Source organism: Macrobrachium nipponense, chromosome 7 (genome assembly GCF_015104395.2).
Source record: "Macrobrachium nipponense isolate FS-2020 chromosome 7, ASM1510439v2, whole genome shotgun sequence".
Taxonomy (NCBI): domain Eukaryota; kingdom Metazoa; phylum Arthropoda; class Malacostraca; order Decapoda; family Palaemonidae; genus Macrobrachium; species Macrobrachium nipponense.
This window is the reverse complement of record NC_061109.1, coordinates 99,999,639-100,014,588: the sequence shown is the minus strand read 5'-3', so window position 1 is coordinate 100,014,588 and position 14,950 is coordinate 99,999,639. Positions and strand designations below refer to the sequence as shown.

General features: G+C 46.5%; 1 protein-coding gene across 1 annotated transcript in view; it reads right to left on the bottom strand.

Moving 5' to 3' along the window:
* The window catches only part of LOC135217784 (mediator of RNA polymerase II transcription subunit 12-like protein), a 375,610-nt gene that overhangs the window by 326,951 nt on the left and 33,709 nt on the right, over window positions 1-14,950 (bottom strand). Inside the window, 2 exon segments of the mRNA XM_064253813.1 lie at window positions 1,158-1,279; window positions 13,995-14,207. Of these exon segments, the coding sequence (XP_064109883.1) occupies window positions 1,158-1,279; window positions 13,995-14,207 (335 nt within the window).

The window sequence follows — 14,950 nt, the reverse complement described above, 5'->3', positions numbered from 1 at the left end:
ATAACAAACAGCAATACTTACGATAATCTATGACAAATAGCGTTTGTATGACTTCATTGTTCAGAGAAGTTATAAACGAATACTGCCAAAATAATAATGAAGTTCGAATTAATTTTAGCCTTAATGTTATTACTACTGTAATTACACTACCACTACTATTAAAATTTCTAAAAGTTTATCAAAACAAAAAATGTCGCTTTGAACGCAACCGTATACATAAACCATTTTCGTACGTAAAGGTATATGCTTACATTTTGTGGCTGGCCACTCCGACGATAAGTTGAGTGCAATGATGTGGAATTATTCTTCGAATAGGCTATTTATTATGAAGATATGACTATGAATATATATGGTAGAATGGTTTTAATTACCTTTATTGTCAGTTAATATCATAATGTGAATGTTTGTGTACGTTGGTGGTTATCGCACTGCAACTACGCTTAGCCTACCAATGAACGTCTACATAAACCTTGAATAGGCTATTTATTTCGAAGATAGGACAATAATATATTTGGTGAGAATGGTTTTATTACCTTTATTGTCAGTTAATATCATTATATGAGTCTTTAAATGAATGTTGGTAGTTATCGGACCACGGCCGAGGGTTAGCCTACCGAAAAACATCGCATACGCAACACAACAAACCCGTGATGCAGCGATTCATACCAGTGATGTTACATGAGAAACGGTCCAAGAAAAAACCCGTGATTAACTGGATCCGTGAATACTGATCCGTGAATAAGCGATGCCCCACTGTACATGAAAGGTGCTCTCCTCTCAAATCAATGTAATAAAAGTACTTGCATACTCTTTGTTAAATAAACATCAAGACAAGGCAGAGAAATCCAATCACCTACCGAATAAAAATGTTATATGAAATTAACTAAAATACTATAACAGTGAAAGGTAAAAATGAAAAATGCATAATCAGAAAGTGAGAGAATACCTAGTTTTACTAAAATAGTCACCAAAAATGTATCGAAAACTAAAGTGCAGTTCTCATCCACCTGGAACCTCATGTTCCACCAGACACATGCACAGTAATGATGACCAGCAGAAAATTTTGTTTTTAACTGGGAACAAAGTATCTAGGAAAACTGTTATCCAAGAATCTGGACTATATGTAACAAGTTTTTTGTGAAACAAGTTAATATTACCTGGTACATGAAATGGGCAAGCTGAAGACAATAATTCCAGTAACGCAACTGAGTTTGCTGTGCTGTAGTTGTTTGGCCAGGGGCTCCACCACTTACAAGCCCACCACCAGACCCTGACATTCCTGAAATAAATGAAAAACAACTTTTAAGGGCATTTCCAAAAACAAAATGCTATAATCAATTTTACAAACTAAAGAATAATTACTTGTTTCAAATAAACTATACATATTGTAAAATATTGCGTCAGAAAAATGATATTGTAATGATACAATTAAGTTTGTTCATACTTACCTGGCAGATATATATATAGCTGTATTTTTCCGAATCCGACAGAAATTTAAACACTTACGACACACGCAGTGGGAGTCAGGTGGTTAGTACCCATATTCCCGCCGCTGGGAGGCGGGTATCAGGAATCATTCCCATTTTCTATTCATATTTTTTATTTCCACTGTCTCCTGAGGGGAGGTGGGTGGGTACTTGATTATATATATCTGCCAGGTAAGTATGAACAAACTTAATTGTATCATTACAATATCATTTTGTTCATGAAACTTTACCTGTCAGATATATATATAGCTGAATCCCACCGTTTGGTGGTGGGAGTAGACAGAATAGAAGATTTTTAGGAAACATATATATGCAGATAATTGATATCTTGATTCCTTACCTGTTAGCATAGCTGACTTCGAGGTTACTGCCGCGTAAGTCTGCTTGTGCTACTAGAGTTGCCAGCGAGGTAGAGACCTTATAGTCTGGTGCACTCCAGATGATCTGTCAACAGGGGCGAGACCACGACGTGACTAGACCATAGACCATACAAATGAGGGCAACGAAGTAAAAACAAACCACCTGGCGTAGCCTACCAAAAGTATCCCACATAGACTAAGCTAATGGAAGGGAGATCCGCCGCAGGCGGTCAACCCCACAACCATAACACAAGTTAAAAACTCCCCTAAACCATTAAAGGATAGGATGACGCTACCTCCTGCCCCAAAACAGTGTCTGCAGCGACGTATGGTCCTAGCGAGTAACAATTTTCGTATGTTTGCTTTCACCTCCCGCAGGTAGTGTGAAGCGAACACCGAATTGCTTCGCCAATAAGTGGCGCTCAAAATGTCTTTGATTGCCATATTCTTGTGAAAAGCCACCGAAGTAGCATAGCCCTCAACTCGTGGGCTTTCACTTTCAGAAGCTCCATGTCACTTTCACCACACTTTTCATGGGCTTCTTTAACCGTACTTCTTAAGAAGAACGCCAGTGCATTCTTCGACATCGGAAGATCTGGTTTTTTTCACAGAGCACCACAAGTTCTCCGAAGAACCTCTGCATGCTCTAGTTCTCTGCAAATAATACTTGAGAGCCCTGACAGGACACAGGACTCTCTCAGCTTCAGGTCCCACTAGCTCCGACAACCCCTTGATCTCGAACGTTCTCGGCCAAGGTTGGAAGGGTTCTCGTTCTTTGCCAAGAACGTAGGACTTAAGGAACAAACTGCACTATGATCCTTGAACCCAATATGCTTGCTTATGACTTGAATTTCGCTAACCCTCTTCGCCGTCGCCAGAGGCGGTTAGGAAAATAGTCTTCTTAGTAAGATTCCTAAGCGAGGCTTAAATGGAGCGGTTCAAATTGACTCGACATGAGGAACTTCAGTACCACGTCTAAGTTCACGATGGTACCTTAGGTTGGAGAACTTTCACAGTCCTCAAATGATCTAATGAGATCATGAATGTCTTTATCATTCGCTAAGTCGAGTCCTCTATGTCTGAAGACCACAGAAAGCACGCTTCTGTAGCCTTTAATCGTGGGAACGGCTAGTTTCGCTTCTTTCCTAAGATGAAGAAGGAAATCTGCTATCTGGCTCACAGAGGTTGAGGTGGAGGAAATGCCCTTCCTTCTGCACCAACTTCTAAAGACAGCCCACTTTGATTGGTAAACTGCGACTGAGGAGGGCCTCCTTGCGTTGGCAATCGCCGTTGCCCACAGGTCTTGAAAAACCCTCGCTCTGGCCAACTTCTTGATAGTCTGAACGCAGTCAGACTCAGAGCGGGGAGGTTTTTTGTGGTACCTCTCGAAGTGGGGCTGTCTGAGTAGATCTTTCCTTAGGGGCAGAGTCCTCGGAAAGTCTATTAGGAAGGACATCACCTCCGTGAACCAGTCGGCCGCTGGCCAGAAGGGGGCGATGAGGGTCATTCTCGCTCTTCTGATGCAGCGAACTTCCTCATTACTTCCCCGAGTATGTTTTGAATGGGGGAAAAGCGTAACGTCTAGTCCCGACCAATTCCATAGTAGGGCGTCTACTGCCACTGCTCCCGGGTCCAGAACTGTGGGGAGCAATACAGCGAAGTCTCTTCGTTCGGGAAGTTGCGGAAAACGTCCACATGAGGACGTCCCCACAGCTTCCATAGCGCCTGGCATACTTCCTGATGAAGGGTCCATTCCGTCGGCAGAAGCTGTCCTTGCCGACTGAGAAGGTCCGCTCGCACGTTTTCCACGCCTGACACAAACCTTGTCAGAAATCGTGACGTTTTGCGCCTTCGCCCACATCAGGATATTTCCTCGCGATGACGAACAGAGAATGAGAGTGAGTTCCCCCCTGTTTCCTGAGGTATGCCAAGGCTGTGGTGTTGTCCGAGTTTATCTGAACCACTTTGCTGGAGACTTCCTCCTCGAAGAACTTCAGAGCGAGGTAAACCGCTGAGAGTTCTTTTAGATTGATGTGCCAGGACACCTGTTCCCCTCTCCAGGTGCCTGACACTTCTCTCCCTCCCAGTGTTGCTCCCCAACCGGTGAGGACGCGTCGAGAACAACACTAGGTCGGGGTTCCGAAGCTTGAGCGAAAGACCTTCCGCAAGCTTCTTTGGATTCCAACCACCATTTGAGGTGCTTTTTCACTTCCTCCGTCAAAAAGCAAGACCTCTTCTAGATCCTGTTTGCGTGACCAATTGCTTGAGAGGAAGAACTGAAGTGGTCGAGGTGCAACCTTCCCAGAGAAACAAACTTCTCCAGTGAGGAAATGGTCCCCAGCAGACTCATCCATTCCCTCACCGAGCATGTTTCCTTCCCCAGAAAGGCCGACACTTTGTCCAGCATTGAAGTTGTTCGCCCCTGGGACGGAAAAGCCCGAAAAAGCCACTGAGTCCATCTGAATCCCCAGATAGACTAAGATTGAGAAGGATCAGATGCGACTTCTCGAGATTCACCAGAAGTCCCAGGGACTTCGCTAACGACAGAGTCGTGTGCAGGTCTTCAGACACCTGTCTGGCGATGAGGCTCGAATAAGCCAGTCGTCTAGGTAGAGAGAGATCCTTATATCCGCAAGATGGAGCCACCTCGCAACGTTCTTCATAAGAACGGTGAACACCATCGGCGCCGTGCTGAGACCGAAGCAGAGTGCCCTGAATTGGAAAATCTTCCCTTTCAGGACAAACCGCAGGTATTTCCTTGAACGGGATGGATGGGGACGTGAAAGTATGCGTCCTGAAGGTCTAACGAGAACCATCCAATCCCCCGGTCTTAAAGCTGCAAGCACGGATTGAGGTGTCTCCATCTTGAACTTCTGCTTGGTAACGAAGCGATTCAGACTGCTGACATCCAGAACGGGGCGCCACCCCCCTGACTGCTTCGGCACTAGGAACAGACGGTTTGTAGAACCCCGGAGAACTCCGGTCGAAGACTTGTTTCCACTGCCTGCTTCTCGATCATTTGATCTAATAGATCGTGAAGCACTGTCTGTTTTTCTCCCTGATACGACGGAGACAAATCCTTTGGTGTCGAAGGACAGCACGGGGGTAACGACAGGAAAGGAATTCTGTACCCCTTCTTGACGATGTCCAGAGACCAAGCGTCGGCACCTCTCTCTTCCCAAGCTTCCGCGAAATGTAGAAGTCTGGCTCCTACCGGTGTCTGAAGGACTTCCCTCTCACTTCTTGCTCTTGGAAGGAGCGGGAGTCTTGCCTCTGAAAGAGCCTCTTCCTCGAGGGGCTGACTTCGAGGAAGAAGCGGTCGAAAGTGGGCTTCGACTTCTTCAAAGCAGAGGACCCAGAAGCCGAAGAAGTAGCAGGCTTCCTAGAAGACTGAGCTAGAAGGTCTTGAGTTGCTTTCTCCTGGAGACTGGCTGCTATGTCCTTTACCATAGACTGGGGGAAGAGATGTTCTGAGAACGGCGCGAAAAGAAGATCCGCTTTTTGCGCTGGTGAGACCGACTTTGCAGTGAAATTGCAAAAAAGTGCTCTTTTCTTAAGCCAGGTCCCCGTGCTGAAATGAGCAGCCAATTCCTCAGAACCATCCCTGACGGCCTTGTCCATGCAAGACAATACACTGGACAGCTCCCCCAGAGTGATGGAATCAGAACTCCTGGACCTGGCATCCAATACCCCCCCAGCACCAGTCAAGAAAATTAAAGACCTCTAGTGTCCTGAAGAGGCCTTTAAGGTGAAAGTCTAACTCGCTATGTGTCCACGAGACCTTCGAGGAAGACAAAAAAGATCTTCTGGTGGCGTCTACAATGCTACCAAAGTCTCCTTGAGCTGAGGCTGGAAGCTTAACTCCGACGTTTTCTCCCGTCTCATACCACATACCAGCTTTGCCACCAAGTCTTGAAGGTGGTAAAGCGAAAGAAGTCTTGCCTGAAGCTTTCCTCTTTTCCATCCAATCATGGACCTTTCTAAAAGCTTGCTTCGTAGAAAGCGACTTCTTCATCCTCACAAAGCCCGAGATCTTAGCAGCTTTGGAAGACGAAAACTGAGAGGGAGGAGTACGTGGAGCTTCAGGTTGGAAGATGTCTGCAAAGACTGACTGAAGTAAACGAGTCAAAACCTTGTAGTCCGTCGAAACTGGAGCCAACTGCTGTTCTTCATCCCTTTCGACGAAAGCGTCACTAACTTCCTCTTCAGGACACTGGAGAAGTCGGAGGAAGATAAAGAAGAGTCCCGAGCTTTCTCAAAAGAGAAAAAGAACGGCGAACAGGAAGAGTTCCCGCCTCCGCCTGTGCTTGCGGAAGTGGAAAACTGACGTCCGTATGCGCGCGTTTTGCGTCCGAAGCCAATCTACTGGCGCCGACAGAAGCGCGCTCAAACTCCAGAGGTGTACACCTGGCGTCCACTTGTGCGCGCTGAGTGTCCACAGGTGCGCGCCGAGCGTCCACTGATGCTCGCCGAGCGTCCACTGATGCGCGCCGAGCGTCCACTGGTGCGCGCCGAGCGTCCACTGGTGCGCGCCGAGCGTCCACTAACACTCTCTGAGCGTCCACTGGCGCTCGCGAAACTTGCACCGAGTCACGTTCCGGCGTCCACTAAAGCGCGTTTTGACTTTCGCAGAAGCGCGTTCTGCATCTAAGGAAACTCGCTTCTTATCCACAAGTTTCGTATCAGCGGAAACAACCGCTTCACGAGAGCGAGAAACGAATTTCTCGCCTCCTCTAGAAAGTTGCTGGGGAGCAGGACTAACTCTAGAGGGAGACTCAAACGGAGAGAGAGACGAGCGAGGAGAGGGAGAGGGAGAACGCCTCGACCTCTTCACAGGAAGGTGTCATCCTTACGGCGACGTGGAGCAGTCTTTCTCGAAGGAAAAACATCTCGAAGTTGCTGCTGAAGAGACTGAAGAATCTTGCTTGTAGGTGAAGCCTCCTTTTCTGGGGAGGGGCTGATCCTGTGAGCAGGCGAGCGGCGAGGGGGGGACGCCTTCTGCTACTCCCAGGAACCGCCGCTTCACGCACCTTAGAGCGACTGCGGCGCTCGAAGAAACATCTAGGGAAGACTCCGCCTCCGACGAATCCTTACGCTTCTTCTGCGGAGGAAAAGCAGCAAACGCACTATCAGGCGACGAGCAAAGTTCCGGAGAACAACTTGGACGTGAAGCGTCCCGAACGCGAGCCGTCCTTTTCAGCGGACGTGATGCGGTATGAGAGCTCCACCCCTTGCGCGGGGAGGAGCTTCAGAAGAAGAAAAGCACTCCTTGAGAAGACGTGCACGCGCACGCTCCTTGGCAGTCTGGGTATGTTCGTCAGAAGCTGCCGAAGGCACGCCAGATCGGTGGGGGTTCCTCGTAACCCTCCTTCGACTTTCGACATGCTGCTCTCCCCGTAATCTGGGAGTCAAGCAGAGGTCTAGGTCTAGAGGCGAAATGAGGCCGATCTGACGCACCCTCCACTACACAAGGGGCACTTTCACTGCACTTTTTCTTCACTTTTGCTCTCCAGAGCTAACACTTTTGATTCTAAGTTACGAATCGATTCAAGAATTAGCGATACGTATTACCTTCTACCGACACTGTCTCAGGGGCCGGAGGCAACACTACAGGGGTAGGAGCATAATCTACAGAAGGAGGGTTAGCAGGAGAATATTTTAAATCTTGCCTACCTGAAACACTCCTGGAGGAAGACCTCCTTAACCTATCTCGTTCAAGTTTCTTAAGATAGGTTTCATACTCCTTCCATTCCGACTCTGTTAGTCTTTCACACTCCTTACAACGACTTTCAAACGTACATTCATTCCCCCTGCACACTTTACAAACAGAATGTGGGTCTACTGAAGCTTTCAGTAGCCTACCTCTACATTCAGCTATCGAACAAAATCTAGCGCTAGTAGAACTAGACCCTGACATCCTGATCAAAGAAAATTCAATACAAAATCAATTCAAACCAAAGTCAACGTGTGCCAAGCCACCGATCCAATTCAGATACCAAGAAAAACCAAAAGGATACCTCAAGTAGCTAGTAAGTTTCCAAAATCTGGACGGAGGTGCTGCAAACAGGTGTTTCCAGCACCGGCGACAGAAAAATTAGAATAGAAAATGGGAATGATTCCTGATACCCGCCTCCCAGCGGCGGGAATGGGTACTAACCACCTGACTCCCACTGCGTGTGTCGTAAGTGTTTAAATTTCTGTCGGATTCGGAAAAATACAGCTATATATATATCTGACAGGTAAGTTTCATGAACAAATTTGATTTTATTAGCAAAGTGGCGTTTGTTTGTAAAAGGCTGGCCTTTTGTTTCTACTTAGTTTACAGTGTTGCATTGAGTGTGTGAGGTGGCTTATATGCAAAATGGTTGTTCAGTGAGTAAAGAACTGCCTGTATTCATTTGTTTCTTTGTTGCTGGCCTGTTTATTGAATCAGATAATTTAGTCGGGCAAATATTTCAAGTTTTGAGTTTTCCCGCCTTTTGCGCACGAGCAGTGAATCAGATTTTGGCAGACTCTTCAGTTGGGACCTCGCTGGCGCTGCTGTGCCATGCTGTTTTGGTGAAATGTTGCTTTAGGCTAGTATTAGGAAATTCATTCCCAGTGGTATTTCCGATTAAGGGGACACTGCCGCTAAGTCTTGTGTAGTGTACATTCACCAAGCAGCTACCTAGTGTAGTGTACATTCATCAAGCAGCTACCTAACCCACCACCCTATTCCTTTGTTGTACTAGACCAGCGCATAGCCTATTGTCGGTAGGTCAACCATTGTTCATTTGCGTTTATCTAATGTGCTATACTAGTGTGCCATTAGTAAGTCGTACTAGTTAATATGGCCAAATAACATGTAGCTAATTTTAATGTTGTGTTCTGTTGTAGGCTACTGAAGAAACCTGTGTTAAAGGCTACAGGCATGGTGTAGTGTGTCAAAGCTAATGGTTCCTGAGTTGCAGGAGATACAGTGTAAGGTTCTGGCTATTTATTTATTTATATTCATTGTGAACCATATTTGTACAGCCTTGCAATTTATTTATAATTCTGAATTGCATAGCCTACCATTGGGCTAGGTTCTATTTTTTCTTGTTATTTATAATTTGAATCGCATAGCCTACCACTGGCTTAGGTTCTATTTTTTCATGTATAGTATTAAAAGAATTTCCTGAGTTGTGCATATTATATCACAGTTCTTTAATAATGTTTGTGTTGCTGATTGAATTATTGTTCCTTTCAGCACGAATGGCTTGTTAATGGCTCATTAATGGTTGTAGAATAAAACCCTACAGTGAGAAGAGCTTATTCCTGCTAACCTCCCCAGCAATTTAGGAGCTAGGATAGCGTTGTGTCCCCAGCACTATATCAGTTTGTGGAATTGTTCAGATTTCGAACTGAGCAGGCTGATAAATTCTACACATATGCACTTGAAGACTTTTATGAACAGCTACAAAAACTTGACTAAAAACAAGATACTATTATGTTTCCCAAAAATATAAAATTTCTCAAAAATGAATAAAGTGGAGGCAATAAAGGCCAAAAGCAAATCATGAATTGAAATAACTTGGAGTATTTCACTGATTCACGGCACACGCTAAGGTGTACAATCGACCCCCAACTATTTGCGGTTCAAGATTTGTAGATTGTGCAGCATAAAATAGAATAACGCCACTGGCTTCTGTTGTGCTTACGCTCCCATTGCAGTGGGGTGGGGGCCTGTCATCTCCGCTTTGCAACACACACATTACCGTGAATTTTTAACTGAAGATGCTGTGTGAGCATAATTGTTGGCTAGATAATTACTTGGTTACCTAGCCTGGTAGGTTACTTATATAAAATTCAATATTTACATACATTTACTGGTCATATTTTCCAGGGTATATCAGTGTTTGGGCAGCCAACAACAAACAAAAAGCAATAGTATTCACTCTAGTTATAAAACTGAAAATCACCCTTACAAAGCACCAGTGTACACTTTTTGTGAATTTCACCTTCAACCACACTTTTTACACAAGAATTTGACACAAAAATGACACAAAAATGAAAATAGGACAAATTTTCTAAGACAATTTGTATTTTTCATAGCTACAAACCTGAGGTCTTAACAATAGGATAATTTCTAGTGCCTAGCTGGATCCAGTTAAAAAACAGATGAAAGCAAACGCCTGAAGCGATGAGGCCGCCTCAATGAGCCCCCAACCTGCGAGGGAGGCATCTGAGAACAGAAGGAGGCATCTGAGAACAGAAGGAAGTCTGGGGGAAAAGAACGCAGAGGGACACCCTTCGAAAGATTCTGGTCGTCCAACCACCAACAAAGGTCTTCTCTCAGTTCCAGAGACAGAGGAACTATTAACAGGGGTGAGTCCCCTGCCGGAGACCAGAATTCTCCCCGTCTCCATTGTAGAGACTGAAGATGAAGACATCCATGAGGGACCAGCTTCTCCAGGGATGACAACACTCCCAGAAGAACCTGCCACTGATGAGCTGACTGATGTGGTTCCGACAGGATGTCGCGCGCCACCACCCGCAACTTCTCCAATCTCTGATCCAACAGGAAAACTTTTCCCTTTGTCGTATCGATGGCCATGCCCAGGTAGAAAATCCTTTGACTGGGTACGAGGTTCGATTTTTCCTGGTTGACTACGATGCCCAGTTCCAGACAGAACCGAAGTAGACAATCCCTGTGCTGCAGCAGCTTTTCCCTGGAAACTGCCAAGACCAACCAATCATCGAGGTACCTCAGCAAACAGATCCCCTGAGCATGAGCCCAACTTGACACGAGAGAGAAGACCCTTGTGAACATTTGAGGGGCTGTTGTCAGCCCGAAGCATAAGAATTTGAACTCGAAGACCTTGTCTATCGACAGCATGAAGTCGCCTTCCCTCACGGCTGCCAACACCAAATGTGGGGTCTCCATCTTAAACCGTGTCTTCCTGATGAAGGGATTCAAGGTGGATAAGTCCATCAAAGGTCTCCATCCTCCCAACGCCTTGGGCACCAAGATGTGACTGTAAAACCCCGGAGATGGACACACCACTTCCTCTATTGCATCCTTGTCTAGCATCTTCTGCACTTCCTTTCAAAGAGCCAAGAACTTCAGAGAATCTGGAGGATATGCCTTCCTGAGCTGCAGCTTGTCCGACAGAGGAGGAGAGTAGTCGAATAGCAGTAGGTACCCCACCTGAAGGACATCTACCACCCACTTCTCCGCCCCATAATTCTGCCACTTGGCCCAATGGTCTGCCAGGCAACCCCCCCAACCTGTGGCACAGGAGAGGGAGAGGCGCCTAACCTACCAACAGCCCCATTTAACTCTGCCCCTTGGGCCCCTTCTTGGCTTAAAGGAACGAGAGCGAAAGGGACGTTGATCCTTTGACCTGGGCTGAATCGAACAGAAAGGCCCTGCCGAACTCGAATTCCTCGACGGCCTACCAGGCTACGATCTTCTTGACTGCTTCTGGACATGGGGAGGAGGAGGGGCCGGACATCTCCGAGGACGAGACTCCGACTTAGACACAGCCTGGTGCACCAGTCTGTCTTTGGTGTCAGCCCAGCGCCTGTCTATCGCATTCTCAAGCTCTGTCTAAGGAAACAAATATTGGGACTCCAACAGACCTCCATTCCTCAATGCCAGCAAGGACTCTGTGTCAACTTATCTCTCCATTCTAGTCAAAGCTGCATCTCTTCTAATCAGAAGAAGGTTAGCCCATAAATTAACACTGAGGTGAGCCACATACGAAAACGCCTTGCCTCCGGACTGCAACAGACTGGCAAGCGAGGATGCACTCACTAACCCTTCTGGGGACCTGTCAGAAGTTATCTTGGCAATGACCACAGACCAGAAGTCCAGCCAAGAAACCGTCTACAACATGGAGGCTGCTGTAGATTCCAATGCTGAGGCATCTTGCAGAGACAAGGACGGAGCCACTGACCTCACCTGCTCCAAAGTCAATCCCAGCTTCAGGCAAATAACGTATGGGTTAAGATGGCACGACATCAAAAAAGCAGAGTTCGTAGCATAGTACTTCCTATGTCTTGTGAGAGGCAGGGGTAGTAGCTTGGCAGAGCCCCTAGAGCGAAGCAAACTGTCCCGGTCCGAAACAGAGGCATTTACCTTATACAAGACTGACTGGACGTGCCCCAAGGGAAGCTGAAGAGATGATTTGGGATCCTGCATAGCTCCCACCAAGGCTTCCAAGCAAGAAGGAGTGTAAGACGACCGAGCCTGAGTCCTACTTTCCAAATTGTTGAACGCACGAATGAGATCAACAACTTCCGAAAAGGGAGACATAAACTACTCCCTCCTCCTGCTCTGGCAATGGAGACCGACGATGAGAAAGATGTGTAGGCTCCTCTAAGGCACCTTCCCCATTAAAATTAACGGAAGGATCAGCAGCCAAACAGCCCGAAACACCAACTAACCTGTCTGGGCTGGGTCCATGCGTCGGCTCCCGAGACGAACCCACTATAACACTAGGAACGTCACTACGTCCCCTCCATTAACATGTCCATGAATGGTCACGGGCATGGCAGACGTACGAACGTGAGCTGGAGAGGAATCCCGAACACTCGAGATCGAAGGAGAATCCCCCAGAGTCGAACTCTTGAAAGCACCAGTGAGAGGGGCAGGCAAACAATACTGCTGCACCAACTCAGCGCTCACCACCTTCGACCTCTTGACAGGCGCCTTGAAATCCTTACGGCAATGAATAGGCCATGGAGAAGAAGGAGCACTTGCATCATGTGCATGGACAGGGGAGGTTGCAACACGCTCGCGATGTGCACAGACGGGGGAGGTTGCAACACACCCGTGATTCCATACAGAGGACGAAGCAGCCACTGCAGATTACACAAGGGAAGATACACTAACTCTCTCCGAAATACCAACTCTCTCGAGATCATGTCCGCGTTGTTCCTCCCTCATAGGCGAAGAAACAGCAAAGTCCTTAGCCTTCCAATGCACGTTGGCGTAGAGGGGGAAGAGGGAGAGGAAGACAGCACTGGTTTCTTATGTGATTTCTTTGCTGGAGGCGGGGACGAAGCAACACGTTTCCTTCCAGTCCTCCCAACCAACCAGGCAGCCAACTTATCATCCAAAACAGAGTCCAACCTCTTAAGTACTGCCTGGCATATAACCTCAGACTGATCTGCAAGAGAAGGCTCTGATGACATGGAAGGGAGATGTAGCGAACTGGGCGGCAGGGATGACGTCACGACTGAGAGAGGCAGTGCAGAGGAGACGACTGGGAGTGATGTCATCAATGGAAATGACGTCACAAGTGGTGATGACGTCACGGCTTCCCCTTGGTGTGAAGAGGGGGGATGGTAGCGAGCCTACATAAAGTGCGTTAGCAACCCTTCCAAGGACAAGGGACCCCCTAGCCAGAGCGTCTTCCAAATCGCCGCCACCTTAGACGCCTACAAGTCTGGAATATGAGAATGATGAAAAAGCCTCCCCCTTCCCGGGAATCAAATTAACTCCCGAAGAAAAGGGGCAACATCACAAACATCAGCCTGGTGGCCTCCCAATACTTCCAGCAATGAATCAATGGAAGAAAAGGAACAACACTACTACTATGGGGGGTGAATACTGCAGGAGACGAAGCATCGGGACAGCAAAAAACCTTCCCAAGAAGGAAGAGTCAAAACCCCCAGATGCTCTCTCTTGCTATAAAACGACTTCCACTGCTCTTTAGGCCATGCCCGGCATTCCATGCAAGGATTCGTTGTAGTACAAAAATTAGAACGGCACCTGCTACACGTGATGTGGGGATCGGTCGCTGCCGAAGCCAAAAAACGAGAACACGGAAAAACTGGAATTCAAGGGCGCACACGTTGACGAGGCAGAGATGGAGCAGAAAAAGCCATAATATCAGCCAAACACACACACACACTAAACACAAGCGAAACTGGCAATGAACCGGGTAAAGGCCAAGAAAGGTTAACCACGACTTTCGCCCAGGCAGTTAAAGAAAAGACAGACGCGGTGGCATAGGTGAGTGGTAGGACCACTATTCACCGGGTCTACTCATGCGTTGCTAGATATCACAAGATTCCTGGCTTTCATCTGTTTTTTAACCGGATCCAGCTAGGCACTAGAAATGACCCCATTGTAAGACCGAAGGTTTGTTCACGTATGAACAACTGTATAGAACTGTACCTTGATTATGAGGAGAAGACTGGGGTGGCTGGGTTGTGGAAGTGACTCCTGCAGATGTAGCACTATTTGGTGTCATAGAACCTGAAGGAATGTTGGCATTTGGTGTTGAACCTGCTGAAGGGGTGGCTGAAGCTGAATTGGTATTCCCAAGGTACATCTCGGCAATCTTATTATGTTGTTCTCGAAGAAGTCGAGTTAATGTCTGTGTCCATTCTGAAAAAATTGCAAACAACTCAAAGACAAATTTTGGCAGACTCTACCATTCAAAATTAAACATACAGTATAACAATACTCATATTCAATGACAAAGATGAAAAAAAGATGAAAATATATTTTTTTAAATTTTATACCATATAATTATGTAACCATACCATCTCAACTGTGACTCTCTTATCACCTCTGCAATCTTTACTCAGCCTGCCCCTCTTATTTCGTCATTTCCCAATCTCTCAAGCAGCGATATTCCCCTAATCCACCTCAGCATTCTCATCTTTATTCTCTCAAGCTTTACTTCCTCTTTTATTCTTAGAGCCCACATTTCCAATCCCTATATCAACACTGGACTTATCACTGTGCTATAGATCTTGACATTTTCTTATCACATACTACTTCAGCTACCTCCTCCACTTCCTTTTCACAGCTTCTATCCTACTGTCAACTTCAGCCTCACATCCTCCCTCTTGACCTAAAGTAGATCTTAAGTATTTAAACTTTTCCATCTGTTTTATATTCGAGCCTCTTCTTTCTTGTTTTACTATTCTGCCTCTATCTTCCCTACTGCTCACCAAACAGCTGTTTTAGTCACATTCACCTTTAAACCACCCCTCTAAAGACTCCTACCACCCTCCAACCCTTCTCTGTAGGTCTTCCTCATTTTCAGCTGTAATCACCAGATCATTGGCATACAACAATTCCCACATCTCTTCATTCCTGATCTCTTCACTTAACACATCCAT